General features: G+C 48.2%; 1 protein-coding gene across 1 annotated transcript; it reads left to right on the forward strand.

Annotated features, from left to right (window-relative positions):
* The first annotated feature begins 68 nt into the window (after positions 1-68).
* On the forward strand, positions 69-22,814 carry ST6GALNAC1 (ST6 N-acetylgalactosaminide alpha-2,6-sialyltransferase 1). Its single transcript, XM_057414615.1, has 12 exons — positions 69-213; positions 2,487-2,827; positions 4,039-4,148; positions 7,937-8,079; positions 13,168-13,804; positions 18,603-18,771; positions 18,964-19,135; positions 19,478-19,616; positions 19,999-20,102; positions 20,648-20,737; positions 21,908-22,007; positions 22,396-22,814. The coding sequence occupies exons 5-12, from the start codon at positions 13,199-13,201 to the stop codon at positions 22,564-22,566; spliced, it is 1,551 nt and encodes a 516-aa protein (XP_057270598.1). The 5' UTR covers positions 69-213; positions 2,487-2,827; positions 4,039-4,148; positions 7,937-8,079; positions 13,168-13,198; the 3' UTR covers positions 22,567-22,814.
* Positions 22,815-23,172: the final 358 nt, after the last annotated feature.

Below are 23,172 nucleotides of genomic sequence, written 5' to 3' on the forward strand. Positions count from 1 at the left end.
GTCACTTCTGAGAGTGATACTTCGATGGTTTTAGTGCCTTTCAGCATCAGAGCACTGACTGGCAGCTCCTTCCAGCTCCTACATACCCCAAATTCTGGTAGCAGAGGAGAGCTGTGCAGAGAAAGCCCCAGTCAGCTGCAGCAGATGCTGCTGACAACCATTGCGAGCCTGTGGAGTGCACGTGCAAACCCACTGTGTAACTCCTGACTTCAGGTGAGTTACAGCATCAGGTTCATGCCTCAGTTCCTCCTCTTATTGTAAACTGTTTGTACTCAAGGTAGTGGTTCCCTGTTGAAGGATCTTTCTAACCCCTCTTGTCACCCTGAATTCCTTTAGCTGCTACTCCCTTTATAAGGAGTGTATCCTTTCATGTCAGCAAGGACCATTTAAAAACCCAGCTGTTTTGGAGGAGAAGCATTCTAGGCCAGCTGCTATTGGAGATGACTGTGACCTTTAAAGGGGGCCTTCCTGGAAATGTGACTGGGTGATAAAGCAGCACTGCCTGGGCAAACACATCTGCAAGGAGCTGGAATTGCTGCTTAGGCTTGTCCAAGCATCTCATGTTCGTACTGAAAGTTAGACCTGTGTTGCAAACTGGAGGTGTTCTAGTTTCTAGATCCTCCCAAGATGCGGTCTGTGTGTGGTACTCACCCCTTGATCTCTGAACTTTCTGTTTGTTTTGGCTTTTTGTTAAAGGTTCTCCCCCGTGTGTGTTTACGTACTTCAGGTTTGATCTGCATGGGTAGATATTGTCTGTTCCTCTTCCATGGGCTTTGTTTTGTTTGTTTTTCCCCTGGGTTGTGAAGCTAGCTATTGGATGAGTTACACAGGGTGTTACCTGGGTATTAGCAATAGAAAGACCAGTGGAAACTGGCTGGAGAAAATAGAAGCCCAGCTTTGCTCTGTGCTGAAATTATCACACCCACACACTTAAATCAACTTTGGAGTGGTGAAGTTTGGCTTTTGGCAGGGGCAAAGAGGCTTCTGTTTCAGGCAGAGCTGCAGGAAGGTTGGAGGTTGGGTATTGCTGATTCTTTCTCCTTTGTTGTCTGGTTTCTTTGTCCTGCAATAAAGAATTCTGTGTCTCATCCACTGTCCTTGTGGCAGGATAGAGCTGTCTGACCTTGGTGGAGAAGGGCAGTACCACTGTGTATGAACCCAGAGACCCTGAGGTAGGAACAGTGAGGAATTTTTAAGGGGAATTTAATCTCCCAGCTACTTTCAAGCTGCCCATGAACATCCAGGAGTGTTTGGCCTCAGTTCTTTGCTCTTGTTTTATGTGTAAACCATGACAGTTTCAACAGCCTTACAGCTGCACTGTTAAATGGGCAGTGCTGGGAAGGGGGTTGATGAGATGGTTCCCTAAAATGTCCCAAGGGAATTACACACTGTCCCACACACCACTGTTCTTAAAACCTGCTGTCAGCAGTGGGAAACTTTCTGTTTGGCTGTTTAAGACAAGAGAGCCATGTGTGCAGGTTTGGAGACAGAGGTGGCTGGAGTGCTGCGTGCTCCTTGGGGCACTTAGCTGATGGTATTGCCAGGTATGCTATTTAAAGTCATGTTTGACATAGGAAGGAATGGTGTAAGGATGATCTGTTGTTTGCCAGCTCCACTCATCTCTTCATGCAAGTCCACTTGCAGTGTTGAAGCCAAATTTGATCACCTTGACTCTGCTGTGAGCCAAACGAAGTTAATAAAACTGGTGAGCAAGGGTTTGCAGGCAGGAGTGTGACTCGATTTGGCCTGCAGAAAACCCTGGTAATGCTGGTAACCATCAAACCTGACTTGCTTTTGGCACGTTGGGTGCAGTCAGCAGAGCAGGCAGGTAAACCAGGTATCTGTGACTGAGCAGACCTAGTGCAGAGTCCACAGCATAAGATCAGGCAGCCTCAAGATACCGGTTTTGTTTTGGTGCACTTCAAAGTTCATAGCAGACAAACTCGTGTCTGGGGTGTGTGGAGTGAATGGCCTTTTCATGAAGTATGCACTGTTTATTTCTGCAGAAATGGAGCTGCAGTCTTCTGGTTTACTTGAAGTTGTAAGGCCAGACCTTGTCAAATGCTGACAGGAAGAGAAGTGAGAGGCTGGCTGAATACAGTGTTCTGCAGGGAGCAGTAAACAGCTGAAGGCACTGGCCTTCCAGAAGAGCTATCTTGCAAGTCAGCTGCAGTCCCCAGGCAATGAAGTGTTTTACAGAGTAACAGAGAGCCCAAAGACTAACCACATGACAAGATGGGACTTTTCTTTTTCCCAGGCTAGATTAGATAGCAAACCATGTGAAATTCCACGAGGAAAATGCCACCGATTGTATTTTTCCCTTTCAAGATCAATGCGTGTTTTGTAGATGTGAGTTACTAGTGAGATAAAGCTCATTCTCAAATGAAACTGTATTTTAGGAAAGACCTGAACCTCCATCCATGAAACTGTAGGTATTTTAATGTGGTTTTGGCGGGGCACTTGATGTGTCCAAATGTTTTTAATAGATGGACCTCCTGAACAACAGTGAAACCCTTTGGCAGTGGCAAGACAAGTAGCTTGTGAGCTGCTGCAGCATTGTGGCTACAGCCATCCCAGTTTGGCAGATGTGGTGGTGGAGCCACCAGTGTCTGGATGAAACTGAAATCAGAAAGATACCCGTGTAGCAAAAGCAGGATTCTTGGCGCCATCCTGGCTAAATTCTCATGTGATTAACTGCCTTTTACTGCTCTGTCTTCTTTCTGTTTCTTCCCAGACCTTCTGTCTGGTGCAGTGTATGGTGCTGGAGCATGGCTCTTCACATCCCTCTCATCAGTGACTGCCTCTCGGTATCAACAAGAAAACACAGGTGATTTGCAAGTGCTTTAGGGTAAATTACATAAAGTTTATAAACCCAAGGGCTTGTTGTTTGCTCTTAGATTCTCAGTGTGCTTTACCATATGGTTTCACACAATAGCACCCATAATTAAACAAGAGTCCTTTTCCATAATCCTTCTTTTTCTATGGAGCAGTTGGTGTCCTCTTGCTCTTGATTGTTTTGTGCATTTACTCTTAAGATATTAGTGATTTTAGTTAACTGGGCTTCTGTTTACTCTGCAGTTACAATATCAAGGGGTAAATATGAACTCAAACATTGACCAGGCTGGAAGGCGGGGTGGAGTAAAGGGAGTGAAACCTCAAGTGCTGGAAGATAGAGGAGCCTCAGCTGACATCTGTTTGGAGTGAGAGGGTTGGGTTAGATATAACTGAAGCTTGGAGCTGCCGGACATGGCCTTTTAACATGTCTCTTCCAGCCTTTGTGGCTGTGGCTCTGCAATGCATCTCATTCTAGATGAGTAAGTAGTGTCTTAGTGAGTGCAAAATGCCCCCTACAGAGGAAGGATCTGTAAGGGCTGAACACCACCTGAATTTGATATCATCCTGTAACAGCACAGCTTAGACTGTGCCTATTGTAGGCCTGACCATTCTAATTTGATAACTAAAAATGGGGACACAAGGCTCGAAGTGCAGGCTAGAGAGCTAGGAACAAACACAGCATATGTCCTGTTTGACTGCTTTGTGCCAGAGTGACACCACCCTTAGGAAGTGCAGCTCTCAGAAGGAGATGGATAATGGCATTGCACAGCATTATTACACACAAACTGGCTGATCCTCTTGGCCCCTCAGCTGAGACTGTGCAACAGGAGTGTCCCTTCTGAAGATCTAAGGCTTTGCCTTAGATCAGATGCTAAGCAGCTCCCGGGGAACCAGGAGAGAATGGCAGCCCCTTCCTGAGCACAAGCACTTCTCATTTCCACTACAATAGTACAGTGTGCTGCTCTCCTGCCCACCAATTACTTTCCCTGGTGTTTTCCCAGCATGAGGTTGATAAGTGTTGTGCAACTGGGGTGGCAAGGATTTGCCTTCTTTCCATGGAAGGCAAAAGCCTCCCTCAGGTAGTTGATAGGAGGAGGGGGGGGAGCACAGGACTCTAAAGTAGGAAAAGAACTGTTAAATAGAAGGCAATAGAAGAAGAGAAGCATGTGATTTTCAGCAGTAAATCCATCTTTTCTCTCACAGGACCCTGTGACCTTGTTACTCTTGCAGCTAAAAGTGTGCCTGCACTTCTCTGACACATCTGTCAGTCAGGAGCAGAGAGGACAGCACTGTGAGGCCACATTTTTCCACGTGTAAGTCAGGGACATGATGATTTATACCACTCAAGAAGCAGATGTAAATCTTGCATTCCTGTAGCACTTTTCACCCCAAAGATGCCAAACAGCACATTTGTCTGCCAGCTGTCAAGGGGGATGGGAAGAGTATGGGAAGGACCTTTAGCAATAAATATTTCACTCTTGGTTCTAAAATCAGTAGCCCTCTGCACAGATGTGAGTCTAATTTATATGTGTGCAGAGCTTGATTTTTCCAGCCAGATGTGAAGTGCTGGGATAATCTGCTTGCATTTTTTTTTTGCCAGTGGAATGGGCTTTGTGATTTTTATGTTTCTGGAGCAGTGAAGAGTCCTGGAATGCTCCTACTCCTTGGCAGCTGTCAGGGACAGGAGCTGGAGAGGCTGCTTTTGTGATGGGAGGCCAGCTAGCCATGAATTGAATGAGATGCCTCCTTCCCTGTCTGCAGCCACTGCCCTGCTTCTTGGCAGAACAGCTCTCTGAGAGATTCCTAGTCAAGGCACAGAATATTTTCTTCCTTTCTATCAAACAGATTTTAAAGGAGAGGTAAAAAAAACCCACAACCCATATCAGCCCTGAAGGGGTGTCAGCTTGTCTCTCGATCTGTCAGCTCCAGGTGATGTGTTAGGCTTCCTGCTGGGATGCAGAGACAAAAGGCTGTTGAGGCAGGCAGGATAAAGGAGTCCTGGTTCTTTCCAGCCTCTGTAACTCCAGATGAGTTTCCAGCCATTGTTGCTGGGGGTGTATTTTTGTGGGGTTTTGTTAATTCTCTTACATGAAGTGGCTCATCAGTCTTGGGATCTTTGTGTATCTGAGAAAGGAATGCTGGGACCAGAGCCACTTCAGTGTTGCAGCTTAACTGGGATGGGATGAATGGTGAGGAGCTCTAGAAGCAGAAAAGCAGTGTGGTGGAAGACTTGCTCTGCTTCACTCTGTATGCAGAGTTAACACCTGTAGCTGTAGGGAACGTGCTACCGGAGGACTAAAGTGAGTTCCAGTCACCAGAGATGTCACATGGCCAAATTCAGAGCATTTCCACCCCATCCTCTAGTGATTGCTCCAGGTAAGGACCTTCCTTGGCTCCTGGGAGCTGGCTGGAGGACCTGCCTATGGTCGCGTTGCCATGGGGAACAGGGGGAAATACTCCAGGTTGGGCACATGCTATCTGCTGCTGCAGCATAAATTCAAGGCAGTTCTTTAGTGAGGCAATAGCTGAGGTGGGGTTGATGGCAAAGCAGACAAGCCAGCACTGATAAAACCCCCAAGTTCTGCATTCTCTGCAGCTCTGCTGTGTGGACACAGGAGGGGCTTGCTACTGTTCCACCGTGAAAGGTGGTGGGTGACAGAGGGTGACAGAACACTGGAACAGGCTGCCCAGGGAGGTTGTGGAGTCTCCTTCCCTGGAGATATTCAAAACTCGCCTGGACACATTCCTGTGTAACATTATCTAGGTGTTCCTGCTCCGGCAGGGGGATTGGACTAGATGATCTCTTGAGGTCCCTTCCAATCTCTAGCATACTGTGATACTGTGAAAGCCACTGTCTCTTTCTCTCCTGGGACATGGCAGAACACAGACCAGCTGGCTCAATAAGCTGCTCCCTACCCCCTAGCAAAGTTCTCTGTGCCAAAACTCTGAGTATTCTTACAAGCACAGCAGAAGTGATGGGGGCTTTGACTCCATCAATGCTCTGTCACTGTGTGCAGTGATTTTGAAAGAAGGTTTGGTGCAGAAGGGAAGGGGCTTGCTGCACAATGGCAAGTAAATGTGGAATTAAGGCACGCTTAGGAGGTTTTGGGCCGTCAGATTTGGTGAAAGCAAGACAAGTTGCTGAGGTTGCTCTTGTCATTTCCTTCCCCCCGGATTGCCAGCCTGAAATCATGTGCTTCTGAAACTGACTACTGGAAACTGGGAGGGGGAAAACAAGAACCTGATGTTTCCAAGTCTTTGCTAAGCCACAGATATGACCAGTGAGCAGTTGCATGCTGCAGGCAATGTCCTTCGTTTTCTCTCCCAGTTATAACTAACTCAGTTCTTATATCATCAAGTAAATACCATGAGCAGGTCTAAACACCTTCAGCTTCTTTAGCAGCTCTTTATTCCATAGGCTACCAGTCAAGTACTGGTTGTGGGCATCACTGAAAGACAAGTTTGAACTACAGTGAAGCTTGATTGATTTGTACTTTAAGAACATCTTGTGATGCCCTATTCCAGATCCCAGAGCTATGGGAAGGTGGAAAGCACACAGGAAACAGGCAGGTAAACAAGATTGGATCCACAGCCCTCTGGAAAACCTGCACACAGATAAACTGCTGGCGTAGTCCGGGCTCCAGCCAACACCCACAACACACACAGTGTAAGATCTCATGGAGATGAAGTTTATTTATGAATAAAAACCCCAAAACAAACAGAAAGGCAAATCTCCCTTTTATCTCTCCAGGATGTAGTTAAGTGGACGTGGAATTAAATGGATTGTTGGAGATGGAAAAGAGCTAACAGATAACTTGATGGTCCCTGGTGCAGTTTGCATAAAGAAAAACACCCCAAAGGTCTGGCTTTCACAGCACTGACAAATAGAAGCGCTTCTGGTGTGGGCACTGGTGATGGAAGCAGTGAACACAGAGTTTCTCCGCCAGGAGAGAAGCAGCATCTTCTGGGATTTCTGGTAGGATTGCCAATGAAACATACCAAACCTCACTTTGGAAAAGGAGGTGGCTTCTGGCCTGTGGCCCTGAGAGGCTGCCAACCCCTGTGTGAGGTGCAGTCCTGGCTTATCTTCCTGTCTGTGGCCTCAGAGCCCTGTGTGTCTCAGGAATCGTACTCCTTAGAGAGCTTTATAAGGGAGCAGCTCTGCTCTTGGCCTCAGTTTTCACCACGTCACCCCTGAGGAGTTACCATGCATCCCCATTTCCCAGTCTGACCTCAGGCCTGGCTGCCTCAGCTCCCGCAGACTGATTTCAGCAGTGGGGAAGGAGGATGGTGAAATAATACTCCAACAAACTGAAAGCCAGTACCTGACAGCTTTGGTTTTGGGAGTTATTTTAGGTTTCCTTTCCTTACACCAGGGTGCAAAGCTGTGTGTTTTGAATAGCAAGCCTGCTTCTGGCTACTGTTCTTGTCAGGGATTTGGGTATTCCTGCTTTCCTGAACACAGAGTACTACAGACATGTTCTCCCCAGTTGCCAGCCCAGTTCCTTAAAAGCAAAGCAAGCTGTCTTTTCCTGGCTGTAGGAATCTTGCTATCCCTTGTGGGTCTTGCTTTCACAGTAATGTTATATGGAGGAGGTTGAAGGAAAATGTTTTCTGCTTCCAGAATTTCCCTTTGGGATCCAATTAACAAAATAAACCTTGTAGTTGCGTACAAACAGCTTCTTCCAAGCAGAGAGCCTGAAGGTGTATAGGGCTGGCAAGAGAAAGGCTAAACTGAAGCTGTTGCTCTGTACATTGGTGTATCAGTGGTTCAAACTGATGCTTGTTCCTGTAAGACTGTCCCCTTGCCTCTTGTGGCCAGAGAGTTGCTACTTGCGTGCTGCACACCCAGACCTACATCCCACCTAGAGCTGTGTGGAGCTAATAGGGGCTGCCCAGGAGTATGGCAGTCCCTTGGCTGATCCCTTTCTCAGTGCCTGTGGTTGTTCACCAGATCTCCTTTGATGCTGGGTTCAGTTTGAGCACTAGTCAAAGGTTTTGCTGTAGATGGAGGCAGGGTTGTACCCTGGACTAGCAACCTCCCTTGTGTTTCTTCAAGGGCTTTTCAAACTTGTCTTACTCTTTCCTTTTTCTCTCCAAGGTTCTCTGATAACCAATGTCTTGCACTTAAATCCAGAGAGGGTAACTTCTCAGGAAATGTGGATGGTAAAGAAATGCAGCTACTGCTGAGCCTTGCACAGGAAATCCTTGCAGCTCTTGCTGTGATGCACGGAAGGGTATAAGGTAAGTGTGAAATTTATTTACTGGCTTGCCTGTGACTTAAAGCAAACGTCTTCCATTCAGTTCCCTGTGTATTCAGTAACAGTATAAAAAACCCACTTAACCATCTGGGTTTAATTTTTTATAAGAGCTGTGCAATAATATAAGAAGCAATATGGGCATCTCCCCTTGAAATGTCAGGGTTAATATGTCACAGCTCCACATGAGTTAGAATAGCCCTTTGCTGTAGCATGTGAAACTACATCTCTGGTACAGCTAAGTGTTTCTCTGGCTGTGATGTTTGTTTCTGCTCTTCTTTCCCTCTGCTGCTGGGGAGATGCATTCTGTACGGTCACAGATCCATCCCTAGGCAGGTCACTGGTTTTCATGGAGAGGAGAAAATACATCTTGTGGAACTTGGGATGGGGAGAGAGATTGTCAGGAGTACATCAATGGGAAGCAACATGTCCCAGGTTGGAATATGCTCATGGCTCAAGTAAGGCGTAATGCAAAGCCCTTGGAGCATTTCATGTGCATGTGGAATTAGTGAGGCTTTGTTTAACTGACACAGCTAATGAGCAAAACCTGGCTGTACTGTACAAAGGCCAAATGCTGAGGGTCCCACTAAGGCAGCAGTGTAGAAGGCAGTTGTCTGTCTGTCCATGATGGCATGAGTCACAGATACAAGACACAAACTGTATTTTGATCTTATGTGCAATAAAACTTCAGGTCTGTTACATGCTCCTTTGATACCAGTTGAATGCCAAGGGGCTGTACTGTGGGAGCCTCCGGGGTGATGTAGTTCTTAGCCACACTCAAATCCACGCAGGTCCTGTTTGAGCAGTGAACTGACATAACTGTCATTTCCTGGCCACTCAGTGGTCCCTGTGAAATGATGAGATGGTTCAAAGCCAAAAGTAAATGATCATCCCTAGTGTTGGTATTGGAGGCTGCTTGACCAGGAGCTGAAACAGAAGAGCTGCTGAAGAGGGTGTGTTGCTGCTGTGGGTACACACAGCTCAGAGCAGATTCCGCTTGGGAACCTGAGCTGCAGGCAGGCCTGTGTAACAAGTTTGTCAGCAATAGCACGCTTTGATTGTGATGGAGTTGGCACTTTTCAGACAAGTGAAATACTGGATTGAATCTTTTCCAGTTGCCCTAAAGGCAGGTCAGCTTTATTAGAGAGGGGAGACTGCTTGACTCTGAGCCCTGTCCTCTTAATGCTTTACCCAAGCACTGTTAAACACAAACTCTTCTGTTCTATGGTGGATTTTCAAGGGTTTCAACTTACTTCAAAGCAATCACAAGCTAAAATCGATGTGCATCTAGCTATCAGATTTTGGGGGCAGGGATTGCTTCTGGATTGAAGGTACAAGTAGCTACTGCATGAAGAAGAAAATTACCATCTCTTTGTGGTTATACCTAGACTCTTTCCTGAGCCCTCAGGCTTTCCTGGTAGGAAAGCTGGTTTCTTGGACTGTAACTATGGCTACTTCCATAATTCACACAAATGTTCTCAGTGATGCTTCCACCAGATTAAAGCTAAAGGTTTTCCTTCTTACACTGGACCAACCTCACTGAGGAAAATATAGGGAATTCCACTGTTTGCAGTGAAAAGTGTTTCTTTCCCCACTCTGTGTTGCAATAAGCTTGGGGTTATAGACAGGAACAGTGCAAGGCTGCTGTCCTATCTGAGGAGTTGCATCTGTGTGCAGTGTCTGGGGATGTTGAGAGAGAGGGTGTGCACGTTGTTGGAGGGAAATCCAGGGAGAAGACCAGCCTCATCATTCAACACACCTTTGGAGAGCACTGCCCAGGCAGCACCTCTGGGCAGCAGCAGAGCCTCTCGTGCTCTGTGGCATCTCAGCATGAGGTTTTTCAGGAGAAGGCTTCCTAGAGGTCCCAGAGCCCTCATTTGGCTCATTGTTCTAATGCACCTTGGCATCTTCGTTGCTAATTTCAGTTCCTTATTTGGCTTGTCAAAGACAAGGATTTTCAGGTAAGAGTCCAGCTTCCTTGTGATATGTGCTCTCTGAAGAGAGCACTGTGCTCACTTGCTTTGTCTCTGTGTCTTCTTACCCTGAAACTTGTGCTTCTGGTCAGAATTAGAGGACCACTTTGCTTTAGCAGACCACATTGCATGCAATCAGAGCACAGTGCTGCGAAATCTACAGTCGGAACCTTGCTTCTGCTGGACCACTAGTTCTAGTGTTTCCTTGTTGTAGCTGTTGAAGAAAGCAGCTTTTGCTTTACTAATGTGATTTGATTCCATACTGTGGCATTACACAGTGTTGGCTTTTCCTGGTGACTCCTAGAGAACTTCATCCCGCCCTAGTCCAGATTGCATTACTGGACATTGAATTTGGTGGGATACCTTCAGGTTTTTAGCAAATTTAGCTATATACTAATATATTTGGCTATACTATCCAAATACAGACATGCTGCATACTGGGAGACCAATGTCATGCAGAGATGAGCAGTGTCTGTAGTATTCTTTATATAAGTGGTCAAGTAAATCCTACAAGACTGGATGTGGATGGAATTGCAGTGTAGACTGCAGTAGAACATCTCCAGCATCATTGGCAGGGAGCAATGTTCCTTTCATGATCACAGCAGATATGTGAGCTTTTCCTACACAGGCATGGCTCATGTGTTGGTGCTCTGAACTGTGTATTGGAAGCCCCAGCCTCCCCACCAGCCCTCATGTGGTCCCAGCTCTCCCTATGAGCTCCTCTGGCTTGTCTTAGTAGGGTTAGTTTTCAGCTGGAGCTCAGGGCTGGTGCTGAGGAGGGAGGCTGGGAACACCTGCATCTGTTCTGGAGGTGGTATGAGTTTAGCCCAGCAACTTGAGACTACATGTTGAGGACGGCTGGATGATCTTAAGGTCCTTTCTAACCCTAACCATTCTATGATTCTATGATTTGGAGAGGTCAGAATCTGCACAAGGGAGATGGGGAGGAAGGAGAGAAGGAGATGTAAGGAAGTGAAGTGAGTTGTTACAAAGTCCATCAGTGGCAGAGCTGGGACAAGAGCCGGCACACCTGGGACAAGAGCCGGCACACCATGCCCGTTCATGAAGCCCTTTCGTTTTGCCATCGTTTCAGAGAGAGGAAATGTCCCTATTTTTGCAGGTTAAATCAAACTCAACTAAGTATTGAGCTGTATGTGGTTGTCTGTGGGTCAGTTCTGTTTCCATGCCTTTGTATGTAAGGTAGAAAACACAAAGCAGCATTTTTATGGTTTTATCCTCTATTCGTCCTCAGGCTTTGTAAATGGAGAGGGAAATGACAGTAAATGTCATTTTGCTGCTGCAGTTGTTTGCCAGCTGGACTCTGGAATTTGATGAGCTGCTTTGACCATTTGAATGGGAAATGCTGATCAGGAGAGCAGGGTCCTGTGTAGCCATGTGGGTCTGCCTGCAGGATGTGATGGCCCCTTGGTTTTATACTTTGGTCTCTGTGTTTGGCACAGTGTTTGTAATTAAAGTGTAATAGAGCTGGGATGAAACCTGTGCCCTGTGGGACAGCACAAAGTCTGGACAGGGGGTGGCTTCTCATGCTGTCCTGCTTCATTGGTTCTCTGCCCTTTCATTTCACCATCATTTTAAACATCATCTTAAAACTACAACAGCAAATCATGCAGGGATTTAAGCTTTGCCTGTGCTACCTTCCCAAATGTCTCTTTTCCTTAGACTGTGTATATAAAATCTTTCCTCTTCTTAGACTATAAAAAGCAACACAAGTTTATACATGAAGCACTGTGATAGAAAGCAACTGCTGCAGACTTGCTTGGAAGTGGCTAATGATTATAGGGGAGATGTAGGAAGAGCTGATAGGCCATTGACACAGCATCTTTTTTCCAGAAATCCCATTGGAAAGGTTCAAGTATTTATCTCATACAAAATGAGTTTTAAAAGCCTCTTAGTTGATCATTACCTAATGACTTCAATGAATGCTGTACCACTCTGAACTCTTATCTGCAGCCTGCTGTCTGCAGAGGTGCCTTCCCCCCACCACCATTTATCACCTCAGAAGCAATCCACAGCTTTGTGAAGCAAATGCATCATGCAGAGGGTGAAATCAGCCTGCCACAGCTCTGCTGATCTATCCTGAAAAGCTTTACTGTACATAAAAGCTCAGCTGCAGCAATTGTTCACCTTCCTTTTTCCTGTTCCACCCTCCAGCCATGTGCAGATAAAAATGAGTGTTTGGGACAAACCCCCATCACTTCTGCCTTGATATTTTATCCTGGGTTTCAGCCCAGGCTTGTTGCAGGTGGCTCTTATGCTGTTGGCAGCTCTATACTCCTATGGCATCTTTGTACCTGCCTGGACCTCTGAATCAGGCAACAGGGCAGCTGCGGTATTAGAGGAAATCACTGAAAATGCAGCTATTTTACAGTTTTAAGCTTCAGAGTGTATTTTAGTAGCTTCAAAGTGCCTGTCTCAAGACTCGTACCTGACAAGTGCTGTGTGATGCCATTGCCTTAGCTGGCTGAGGGGGAGGAGGAGAGGGAAAGGTGCCTTGCAACCCCAAATGCTCAAGAAGTTGATGTATGGGAAAGGAACAAGTTTAACACTTCTTGTTAGACTTCCTTTACTGAATTCTGGAAGATCTTCATGCTCTGTCACTGAAGCACTTGGCTCTGCTGGCAGAGAGAGACAGATGGCTGCCTTCATGGTGTGTGTGCCATGTCCTCAACTCAGGAGCTCCAAAACAGTCCTGCAGTGCTCTGGGGACATTGCCCAGTGCAGGGCAAAGCTCTTCTGTGCTGCTCTGCAGCTCCTGCCGGTGTGGATGCTTCATGAGCCAAGTGCTGAAGAGGGGTGTGTAGCCTTGATGACTTGCTTAGTGGGGAGATAGGTGGTATTCAGGCCAGAATGGTGTGGGAAGTTGAAGAATATTTTAGTGGCAAAGTTGGAAATGAAACTGAATTCATACAGGATCCTGCAGAAATGGCAGCTGCCAGGGCAGGTCCTCCAAATGGAGTGGTCATATGCAATGGTTATGCAGAGAGGGGTTCAGAGTGAAGAGCCAGAAAAGGGCTGGAAGGTGTTTGGTGGTCAGTGGAAGCTGTTTGTGATGTGTCTGCTTTTCCTTTGATTTCATTCAGGCAGTTGAGCATTTTCCAGCGTGCCCCAGATATGCTGCAGGTGGACACCCAAGGGCAACAGGATTTAAACTATCCTGACAATGGGAATTCCAGGAGCTTTTTAAAGGTGCCTTTGGGGAGAGACATCACAAGGCTCAAACAAGACATGCTAGAGAAGACGCCAAGATGGGAAGGAAGGGAGGAGCAGAAGAAAATGATAGAACCAGTTGCCAGGGTGGGAGAAGCCAGGGAGAATGTGACTGTGAAACCAGCCCCTGAGTTGGAGGGAATCAAGAAGACAACAGTGAAAATAGTCCTGAGGATGCAGGAAAACAATGTGAAAAGAACAGTGAGACCAGCCCCAGGGATGGAAGAAGCCAAGGAAAAGATGACGGTGAAACCACTTCCCAGCATGGAGGGAGCCAAGGAGAAGACAACAGTGAAACTATCCTCTGGGGTGAAGGGAGCTCAGCAAAACAACACATCCAACGACCAAACAATGTCAAAAGAGCCCCCTGCATCAGTGGAAACTGTAAGACCTGTTCCTCAGGCTGCTGCAGTGAAAGAGAAGAAGCAGCTGAGGGCTGCTGACTTCAAGTCAGAGCCACGGTGGGATTTTGAGGACCAGTACCTGCTGGACAACTCATCTCCACCATGGGTAGGTGTGATGGCCATGTGTGTTCATCAGGAATGGTGCCTCCCTGTTGACCTCCTTGTCCCCTGGGCATGTGAGCCCATTGCAGTTGAGGATGATATCTGAGGTGGTAGGTCAGCTCACTGTTAAGTAGATGCTGTTTGAACCCAGAGGGGGAGACTTTATACGTATGACTCAGCCTGGGCAGTCCTCCACCATCCTGCAGTATGGGAACTTAGTGCAGTTGCCCACATTTCCAGGGGTTCCTTTGAAAGTCAGCCTGAGCAGGCGTGTTTGGAGCTCAGGTGCATCAGGGGATCAGGTGCATCTGTCCTTCTAGAGGTTCTACAAGGTGATCTCACTCTTAGATGCCTTGGTAAGGGCATAGGGGGCTTAGGCACACAGTGCAGAGTAGATGTTCCCTGTGATGTGGCACCCTAAGGAGTTGTGTCACAGTCTTGTGATGCCTATGGGTAGGTGTTAGGTGTCTGGCACTAAATGGCAGTGGTCATAAAGGTGTCCCATTTCTCACCTGAGAAACTGAACATCTGCATTCCTATGAAGACTCAGGTTTACAGTCCTCAGGTTTCACAGAACCATAGAATGGTTTGGGTTGGAAAGGGCTTTAACATCATCCAGTTCCAACCCCCTGTCACAGGCAGGGGGACCTCACACTAGACCAAAAGGAGCATGAGCAGCAGGTCAAAGGAGGTGATCCTGCCTCTCTACTCTGCTCTTGGGAGACCCCACTTGGAGCACTATATGGAGCTGTTGGAGCAAGACCAGAGGCCATGAGGATGATCAGGGGCTGGAGCACCTCCTGTGTGGAGACAGGATGAGAAAGTTGGGGCTGTTCAGCCTGGAGAAGAGAAGCTGTGTGGAGACCTCAGAGCAGCTTCCAGTGTCTGAAGGGAGCTACAAGAGTGCTGGAGAGGGGCTCTTCATCAGGGACTGGAGTGATAGAACAAGGGGTGATGGGTTCAAACTGAAACAGGGGAAGTGCAGGTTAGGTATCAGGAAGAAGTTCTTTAGTGCCTTGATCTTCGGTGTATGCCACCCAGCTAAAGAAAACAAGCAGGGTGACAGTGAGGGAACAGGAGTAGGAATGTCCCCCTGCGCCTGTTCACCCAAGCACATACACACCAAAGCAAGTCACAAGCTTTGGCAGCAGAGTTGCAGCAATGACACTTGTGCTAGGCTGGGCTGTGAATAATGATGCTGGCAGTGATGGTGAGCCCGGACACAGGAGGCTTTGTTAGTCACTTGTATTGAAGTCAAACTTAAGGTCAGGTCAAAGAAAAAGGGTGAGATGAGGTTTGGTAAGCATGTACCTACCTGCTTTGAAGACAGTAGGGTGGGGAAAGTTCCCATTTTCAATGTTTTCTGTCAATATTGGCAAAAATTCAACTATGTGTAGGTGTGCCCATGGAGAAGTGATGGTTAAAAAGTAACTTTTTTTACTGTTCTTGTGGTTTACTATCAGCAAGAGGAGAGTCTTTCTCAGCTGTTGCAGTTCACCTTTTCCATCCCATATGTGGGCACCCATAGCGAGCAGGCAGATTCTTTCCCCGTCCAGAGCTCCACAACTCAGATGGTCCCAGCATGTTGGGTTCCTATCTGGGATTTTCTTGCTGTGCACTGAATCCTCATCACCACAGGGCAAGTAATTCAGATCAGATCTGGCATTCAGCCACTTTGCTCCTCTATGTTCCTGAAGGCCTGGTCAGCACAGCAGAGGTAAAACAGAACCTCAAATGATACAGTTGTACCTGTCAAGTAGCACTTGCACAGCTACAGCTTTATAAAGTTTCTTTACAGATCCTGTTTGTTGGGAGTGCTGTTCTGTTCTTTGGATCACCTCTGCCTGTGTAGGTTGTATTACTGATGTGAGCTTCCAGAAGTAAGCGTGGTGCCCACCATCAGGTTGTCCTAACAGCCGTGGAATTGAAAGCCTGTTTTCTGCTCTGGTTTTGCACAACTTTTATTCTGACCATAGTTTTGACCTTTCCTTTGCAGCTATGAGGGTTTGCAACTAATTTAAAATGAAATTTGAGCATCTCGTAATTACTCAGGCCCAGCAACAGGGGCCTTTGGGGAAGTTGTAAACTCTAGCAAAGCTCTCGGCAAGCAGACGGGGCTGGTTGTGGTACACAATACTGTCTCTGTGCCCCATCTTATGCTGGTAATTCTTTGTAATGCTTACCCAGAGCAGTTTTCCCTGGCAATCCTGTTTCTGGAAGGCTTGGACAGACAGGTAGCCCTCTTTAGAGTGAGGAGGGTCTTTATACATGGGTGTAAATGGCCTTTACACACTGCTTGTGCTCAGAGAGGAGGGAGGGTGTAGGCTGGTGAGCAGAAGACGGGAGCGCCTGTTCTAGCTCAGTGGTCTTAGATGAGTCATTTCCCTTTTTAAAGTCTCAGTGCCACCATCTTCCAGCATTGCCATGTGTTATTGTGGTGGCACTGGGGGCAATGTAGATGTTGCTCCAGGGGACTGTCAGGGCTGCAGGCACCATGGCGTTCTGCTCAGACCTCTGCCGGTGGAGCAGGGGCTACTCTTGAAAGTTTAATCCCATTCCCCAATCCCAGCATGCCCTGGACACATGTGGATCCTAGAATCACAGAATCAGTGGGGTTGGAAAAGCCCTTTAAGCTCATCAGGTCCAACCCTTACCCCAGCCCTGCCAAGGCCGCCCCTAACCCACGTTGTGTGAGCACTTGCAGGGACGGTGGCTGCAGCCCTGCCCTGTTCCAATGCCTGAGCATCCTTTGGGGAAGGAATTGTTCCTCAGCTCCATCTAAACCTGCCCTGGTGCAGCTTGAGGCCATTTCCTCTTGTCCCATCCCTTGTTCAGTGGGAGCAGAGCCCAGCCCCTCCTGGCTCCATCCTCCTGTCAGGCACTTGTAGGGAGCCATGAGGTCCCCTCTGAGCCTTCTCTTCTCCAGACTAAACCTCCCCCCCCCCCCGGTCTCTCAGCTGTTATGTATGAGCTTTATTGGTTTGATGTTTCATTTTTGAGTTCTCTCTCCCTTGTGGTGCTTTCATGTTGTTCCCCATTGCCCCTTTTGGCAGTGCAAGCCATTCCTCTGCTGATGGCTGCAGTGTAGCCTCTTGAGAGGAGCAGCTCTCCAGGGACACCTCTGTTATCCAAAGAGCTGTGGCTGTTACGTGCAGAACTTGGGTGTTAAAGACCTGAGCTTGTGACCTGGCTCAGCCTCACTGAGTCCCTGGCAGATGATCCTGTCTTTGGTGCAGGATGTGCATCCTTCTTCCTGGGCTCCTCATGTCTTGAGACACCCACAAATGGGAGTGGGTGAATTACATGGCTAAGAGTATGTATGCCACATGCGACAGTACCTCACCCCTCCTGCCCAGTGTTAATGCCTGTAGACACAGTGGGATTAGGTCACCAGGATCCTGCTCATCAACTGCCAGATGTTCCCATCTTCACATCTGATGAGCTGCAGAGCACGTGCAACCACCTCAGAAGTGCAGAGCAGGAGCTGGCAGGGAAATGAGAGGCAGCAGTTCACAGCAGGCAGCGGAGAACATCCAGCACTGAGGCCGCACAGCATCTGGGTGTGCAGAACAGCTGAGCAGTGGGGGAAACCCTTCCTCAGGATGGAAGAGAGAAGATTAGGACCTTTCACTAAGGGTCTTTAGTGAGTCTGTGGATCCAGACGTGTTGGGTCTCACTCCTGAACCTGATGTCTAACTCTGCAGAGAGAAGTGACTAGGAGCACCCCCACCTCCTTCATTTCCTACATGATCAGGCTTTTCCCTGCTTCCTCTGGTGTTGGTCCAGTCTAGCTGTGGAGGCAGAAGTAGTACAAAGCCTTGGACAGTACAAAGTACAGCTTGAGTAGGAAGGGAGTGTCCCTGTGTCTGGATGTGAAATGTGCTGCAATTGAAATGATGCGAACATGAAACCCTCCACAATGTTCTCATTGCACTCCTGTTGTGACAGGCAGAATGGAGGCTGTCTCCTCAGGCTGTCACCAAATTGTCATCCTCACCCATAGCAGAGAACCCAGGTGAGCTGTGGAGCACACAGCAAGGCTTTGGCAATGCAGTGTGGCCCTTGGTGGGGATTTGAGCTGGGCATGGAGGCCACTTGGTCTCCTGCTTTGTCTTTCAATAGCTATTGCAGTAGCTTTTAAGGAAAGATGTCTAAGAAAGGCTACAAAGTGGGGTTGATTGCTCTTCATCTGTACTCACAGCCTAACTCCTGCCAGCTACAATGAGACCCTTTTGTTAGAGAGGAGAAGCTGGCTGGGATTCCCTTCTCAGCCACACGCTTCTCTGTGATTCATTTATGACACTGAACAAGATGTATCTTATCTGTAAGGGCAGTGATAGTGGTGATTTGATCTCACATGTTCCTCCTTGTGTTTGCTTGTGTGTGCTCTGAGGCCAGGGCCCTGAGAGGTATGTTGCCAGCAGGAACTGCTAGCTTTATTTGGTGTATTGAGGTTAGACCTATTATATTGATAGACCTGTTATATTAATGTGCATCAGTTAGGCCCAGAGCCAGTAAAACACGAGCATCACAGGCCTGCTGTTCTCAAGAGGGAAGTCTCAGAGAGCTGGAGTCACTCTAGCTCCTTGTAGGTGACTTTCCACCAGCTAAATATTGATGTAATGGTGAAATTTTGCCTTATGTTCCCAGTGATGGGAACACAGGGTAATGGGTGATGTACCACTGGAGTTTCTCTAGTTCTTTCCCATCCTCACCCCTAGTGCCACAACCACGGGTGCTCACTCAGCTTCATCAGCTCCCTGCTAATCAGTCCTTATTGTTTTCTTTTTGGTTTGTTCAAGACCTGCTCTGAATCAGTGAAGGCCAAAGCTGCCAAGTCTGACTGGCTGCGAGGTCTCTTCCTGCCCAACATCATGCTCTTCACAGACAAGAGATACATCAGTGACAGTGAATGGGACCGCCTGGAGCATTTTGCACCTCCCTATGGCTTCATGGAGCTGAATTATTCATGTGAGTCCCTCAGGACGTGTCAGGATGGGACCATCAAACTCCCAGCAGGGACCTTATGCCAAGTAGCTGCAGGTTTGCAGCATCTCCCTGTCAGAGGCATCAGGCTAGGTGGATCTTGTGGTGGAAACTGATGGTTTCACTATGTCCATCCCTAAGGTTCTTAATGCTAACTCTCCACTGTTTGCTTCCTAGTGGTGAAGGAGGTGATGTCCCTGCTGCCCCCAAATCCCCACCAGCAGCTGCTCCTGGCCAACAGCACCAGCAGCAAGCCAACATGCATCAGCTGTGCTGTTGTGGGGAACGGAGGAATACTGAATAACTCTGGGATGGGCCAGGAGATTGACTCCCATCACTACGTCTTCCGGTAAGGCAGGCTTCCTTCTTAGAAGATACACAGCCAGCTTATTGTGGCTAGCAGATAACTGTGCTGGATAACTTCACTGAGTCTCAGGTGCCAGCATGACTGATGAAAAACCAAAAAGGAATTGGAAAGTTCCTAAACACACAGGAAGAGCCTGGGATTCACAGATAAGCCATAAAGAGCCATCTCCAAAGCAGGGGCTCTCCTTCAGATCAAGATGTGTAGTTCAAAATGGGCTTAACAGTCTCTTATTCCAGACTGATGTTGTCTTTTCCTGTTAGGAACATGGATGCAAGGGTTTGCTCACCCACTAACTCGGCCTCTCTGTTTGATTCCCTTGGCTAGGGTGAGTGGGGCTGTCATCAAAGGTTACGAAAAAGATGTGGGAACAAAAACCTCCTTTTATGGATTCACAGCCTACTCCCTGGTGTCCTCTCTCCAGATCTTGGGACACAGAGGCTTCAGCAACATCCCACAGGGAAAAGTAAGTCAGGTCCATGCTATCTGCATGCACAGCTTTGATGGGATGCTGTTAGTCTGTGGCCTTCAGTTCTGATCTTGCCGTGCATGAGGAGCAAAGTGGCTGAGCCAACACTTTAGCTCAGTGGGAACCTGCACTGGTGTGGCTCTGAGTGAGTATTTGCAGTGAGAACCTGCGTCAGTCCTGCCCCATCCTTTTGGCTTGTGGAAGTAGCTGCCCATTAGATGTTTTCTCCATTCTGCTTCTGTGGGGTAGTTAAAAGCTGCAGGCTGAAGATGTGGGTCTCAGAAGCAAAGAGCCTGGATGCCTGCTTGCTTGTTGTTTTTAACAACATCTCTTGTGCTGCTCATTTTGTGCTCATTTGTGATGCTCACTTGCTTCCTAGCATGTCAGATACATTCACTTCCTGGAGGGAGCTAGAGACTACGAGTGGCTGAAGGCTCTTCTGCTGAACAAGAACATCAGGAAAGGATTCTTGAACCACTACGGGTAAAACAAGCTAACCCCACCTCTGCACCCTTCAGTGTGGAGCTCTCTGTTGTGCCCTTCTCCTCTCCCCAGTGCTTAGCCCTGCTGAGGTGCAGGCCAGGAGAAAGCCAGGTTAATGTCTGGAGAAGTATCTTCCTTCTCCACACCTCTGAGCATTGCTGTAACCAATACACCTCCTTCCCTGATTTCAGTGATGTGTGGCCAGAGCTTGGAGAAAGTTTTGTGGTCCTCTGGGATTAACACGTGCTGTTGTCTGGTCTGGTGTCCATACATGGTGGCCTACTTGTGGATGAAGGCCTGGTTTCACAGTTCTTGCCTGTGCACATGGATTTGATATTCCTGTCTTCTGTTCTTGCCTCTTCTCCATGATCTCTTCCTCTGCAATGCACACAGGTTGTGGAGGCCTGGTCATGATCTGTGAAATGATAGAGACTAACTGAAGTGTTTGTGGTGGTTCTGTTATCACCAAGTGTATCAGGGCTGGTGCTTTCCAGCTGTGATGAAATACAGGAGCTTGTCCTGAGTCTTCCCATTCCTGTCCTTAGGCAGAGGCCCCGGGAGAGATTTGAGGAAGGTTTCACGATGGACAGATACCTGGTGGTTCACCCTGATTTCCTCAGATACATGAAGAACAGGTGAGCTGAGGGTTATGTGCTCTGTCACTGCCTTGTTTCTGGCCAGCACCATCTCTGGGCTCTCTCCTGCCAGCTCACTCCCTTGAAACTGCAGCTTAGCCACCCCAGCAGGCTGGGGGTAAACTTCACCAGGGTGCAGTCAGGTAGAGTTCTGTGGTGCTGCAGCGGGGTGTTAGTGCTGGCTAGACATACAGCACCTAGAAAACCAACAGCCATGGGATAGTTTGGCTTTCTGCATCCCAAAATGGATGCAAATGGCAACTTCAGGTGTGGGAAGTGTTGCTAAAGTGCCAGAATTCAGGACCATCCTTTCCTGTTCCCCAGTGCTTAAGCACCTTGGAGGAAGGCTCTGTAAGAGCTCTTCTGAGATCCGTTCTTGACTTGGGAGGTTGGTTGTGCCCTCAAACACCGTAACAGGCACTTCCTCAGTATCCCATTTGCCTGCCCTGGCTGTTGTTTGCATCTCTAAGCCTTTTCACAAGCCTCCTGGAAGATCTGCCAATCGTGGACCACACGTGACCAAGAGATGCAGGAAGAGCTCCTGTGGTGCCCTGCTTTGGCTGTGTTTACCCTTCAGTCTCCTTGAGAGCTGCTATGCCTTCTCTGAGAGAGGACAAATGCAGTGCCAGATGGCTTGCACCTCCCTGCTTTCCTTTCCAAGGCCAAGAGGACTCTAATGCTATTTTTGCCTTGGTGTGGACTCCTGCCTTCCTAAACTGCTGGCATAAACCACCACAGCTCCTAGTGGGATTTGTGACCTGCCTCTGCACTTTTCCTATGCCTTGTTTCACCCCTCAGTGTGGATGGGGAGCAGGGTATATTAGTGAGCTTCAAAGCCACTTCTGTACTGCAAGGCAAAAGACAGATTTAAGAATGGGCTTGGACATCCTTTAATCCCCCTCTTTATCCCCACTGCCCCAAGACCTACCACTTCCATAAAGCTGGGGCAGAGCAGGGCTTAGGTTGCAGTGCAGGTGATGGAGCATTCTAGGCTGGCCTTGTGCTTTACTGCCCATGCAGCAGTACCCACACATGTGGGCTTGTCTAAAATGCCTTGTATGGTCCCACAGTGCTGCAGGGAGGGAAGAAGCCACACAAGGGGACGAGATGTGCCTGGCATGAGCCACCACCCCCAGCAACTGCTCTGTGCTTTCTGTTCTCCTGCTGCAGGTTTCTGAAATCTAAAACACTGGAAAAGCCCTACTGGAGGCTCTACAGACCCACAACAGGGGCCTTCCTGCTGCTGACTGCCCTCCACCTCTGTGATCAGGTAAGGGCATGATGATTCTTGCACTCAGTGCTGTCTGGAAGAGGAGGCAGGAGAACAGGGTAGAGCAAGGGTGGCTCCAACCCTGCTTACCACGTGCCTTGAGAGTATATAGGTTCTTGTCAGCTGTGGAGGAGCAGATTGAAGAGAAACACCCCCAGATAGTTCACACAGGGGACGTGCAGCCTGCTGAGAGCTACCCTGCATCCTAGGGAGAGGACAGCAGGCTCTCTGGAGCCAGTGTTTGTAGTCTGGTCCTTCTAGACCCCCCCATGCAGCATCACCCAGAGGAGCCCCGAAAGACACCTGTCCTGTGCTCCCTCTCCATTTGGGAGCTGTGTGCTGTACTCCACTGGCTGCCTCTCCTCAGTGAGCCCTCTGTCTTTCCCAGGTGAGTGCCTATGGCTACATCACGGAGGGGCACGAGAAGTACTCGGATCACTACTATGACACGGACTGGAAACGTCTGGTTTTCTACACCAACCACGACTTCAACCTGGAGAAGGAGGTGTGGAAAAAGCTTCACGATGAGAACATCATGAAGCTTTACCAGAGATCCTGACTGTGTGGTAAGGGCCATTGCCTGGGGAATCTTACCACCTCTCTGGGAATAGAAGAGGACCACCAGAGCCAAGGTTAGGTCTGGGCTTCCAGGCACATTTCATGCCCACAAAGGTACTTGTCTCCTTCAGCACCTCTGTTCTCTCAGTGCTGCTACAAATGAGCAAATGCTGCAGACCAGGAGAACAGCAAGAAAATGCAGCACACCACCAAAGAAATCCCAGCTGGCTGTGCTGCAGGACTGTTGCTGATGGTGGATCTTGCTAGCATATGGTCCAGTGTCATAGAGTCACAGAATGCATCTTCATCCAGGTTTTCTCTGTTTGCAAGGAGAGGCTCCTCAGGCTGGGGCTACTTCTGTTCTTGGTGATCATCTCTGTGAGTGGTGCCTGTCTTGGAGCTGGGTGTATTGTCTGAGCAAGCTCCCTCAGCAGCCAGTGGGTGCACAGATCCTGTCTCAGGCTGACTTAATTCCTGGAGTGCTGCTCTCACTCCATGCAGATAGAAAGGATGGATGGATCATTCCAGGTGACTAATATGAGAGAGGATGTGTTTCACTTCTGCTTCCCAGTGTAGTCTCATGATGACACCTCCAAAGGAGCACTCC

This window comes from Pezoporus wallicus, unplaced genomic scaffold (genome assembly GCF_028554395.1).
Source record: "Pezoporus wallicus isolate ANWC-B61680 ecotype Strahan unplaced genomic scaffold, APGP_CSIRO_Pwel_v1 contig_7787, whole genome shotgun sequence".
Classification (NCBI taxonomy): Eukaryota; Metazoa; Chordata; class Aves; order Psittaciformes; family Psittacidae; genus Pezoporus; species Pezoporus wallicus.

Excerpts from the sequence above, each read along its gene's own strand:
- ST6GALNAC1 (XM_057414615.1), top strand. The coding sequence starts at position 13,199 with ATGCTGCAGGTGGACACCCAAGGGCAACAGGATTTAAACTATCCTGAC. Across the intron at positions 19,136-19,477 it reads TCCCATCACTACGTCTTCCG|GGTGAGTGGGGCTGTCATCA; the intron begins GTAAGGCAGGCT and ends TCCCTTGGCTAG. Across the intron at positions 19,617-19,998 it reads GCAACATCCCACAGGGAAAA|CATGTCAGATACATTCACTT; the intron begins GTAAGTCAGGTC and ends CTTGCTTCCTAG.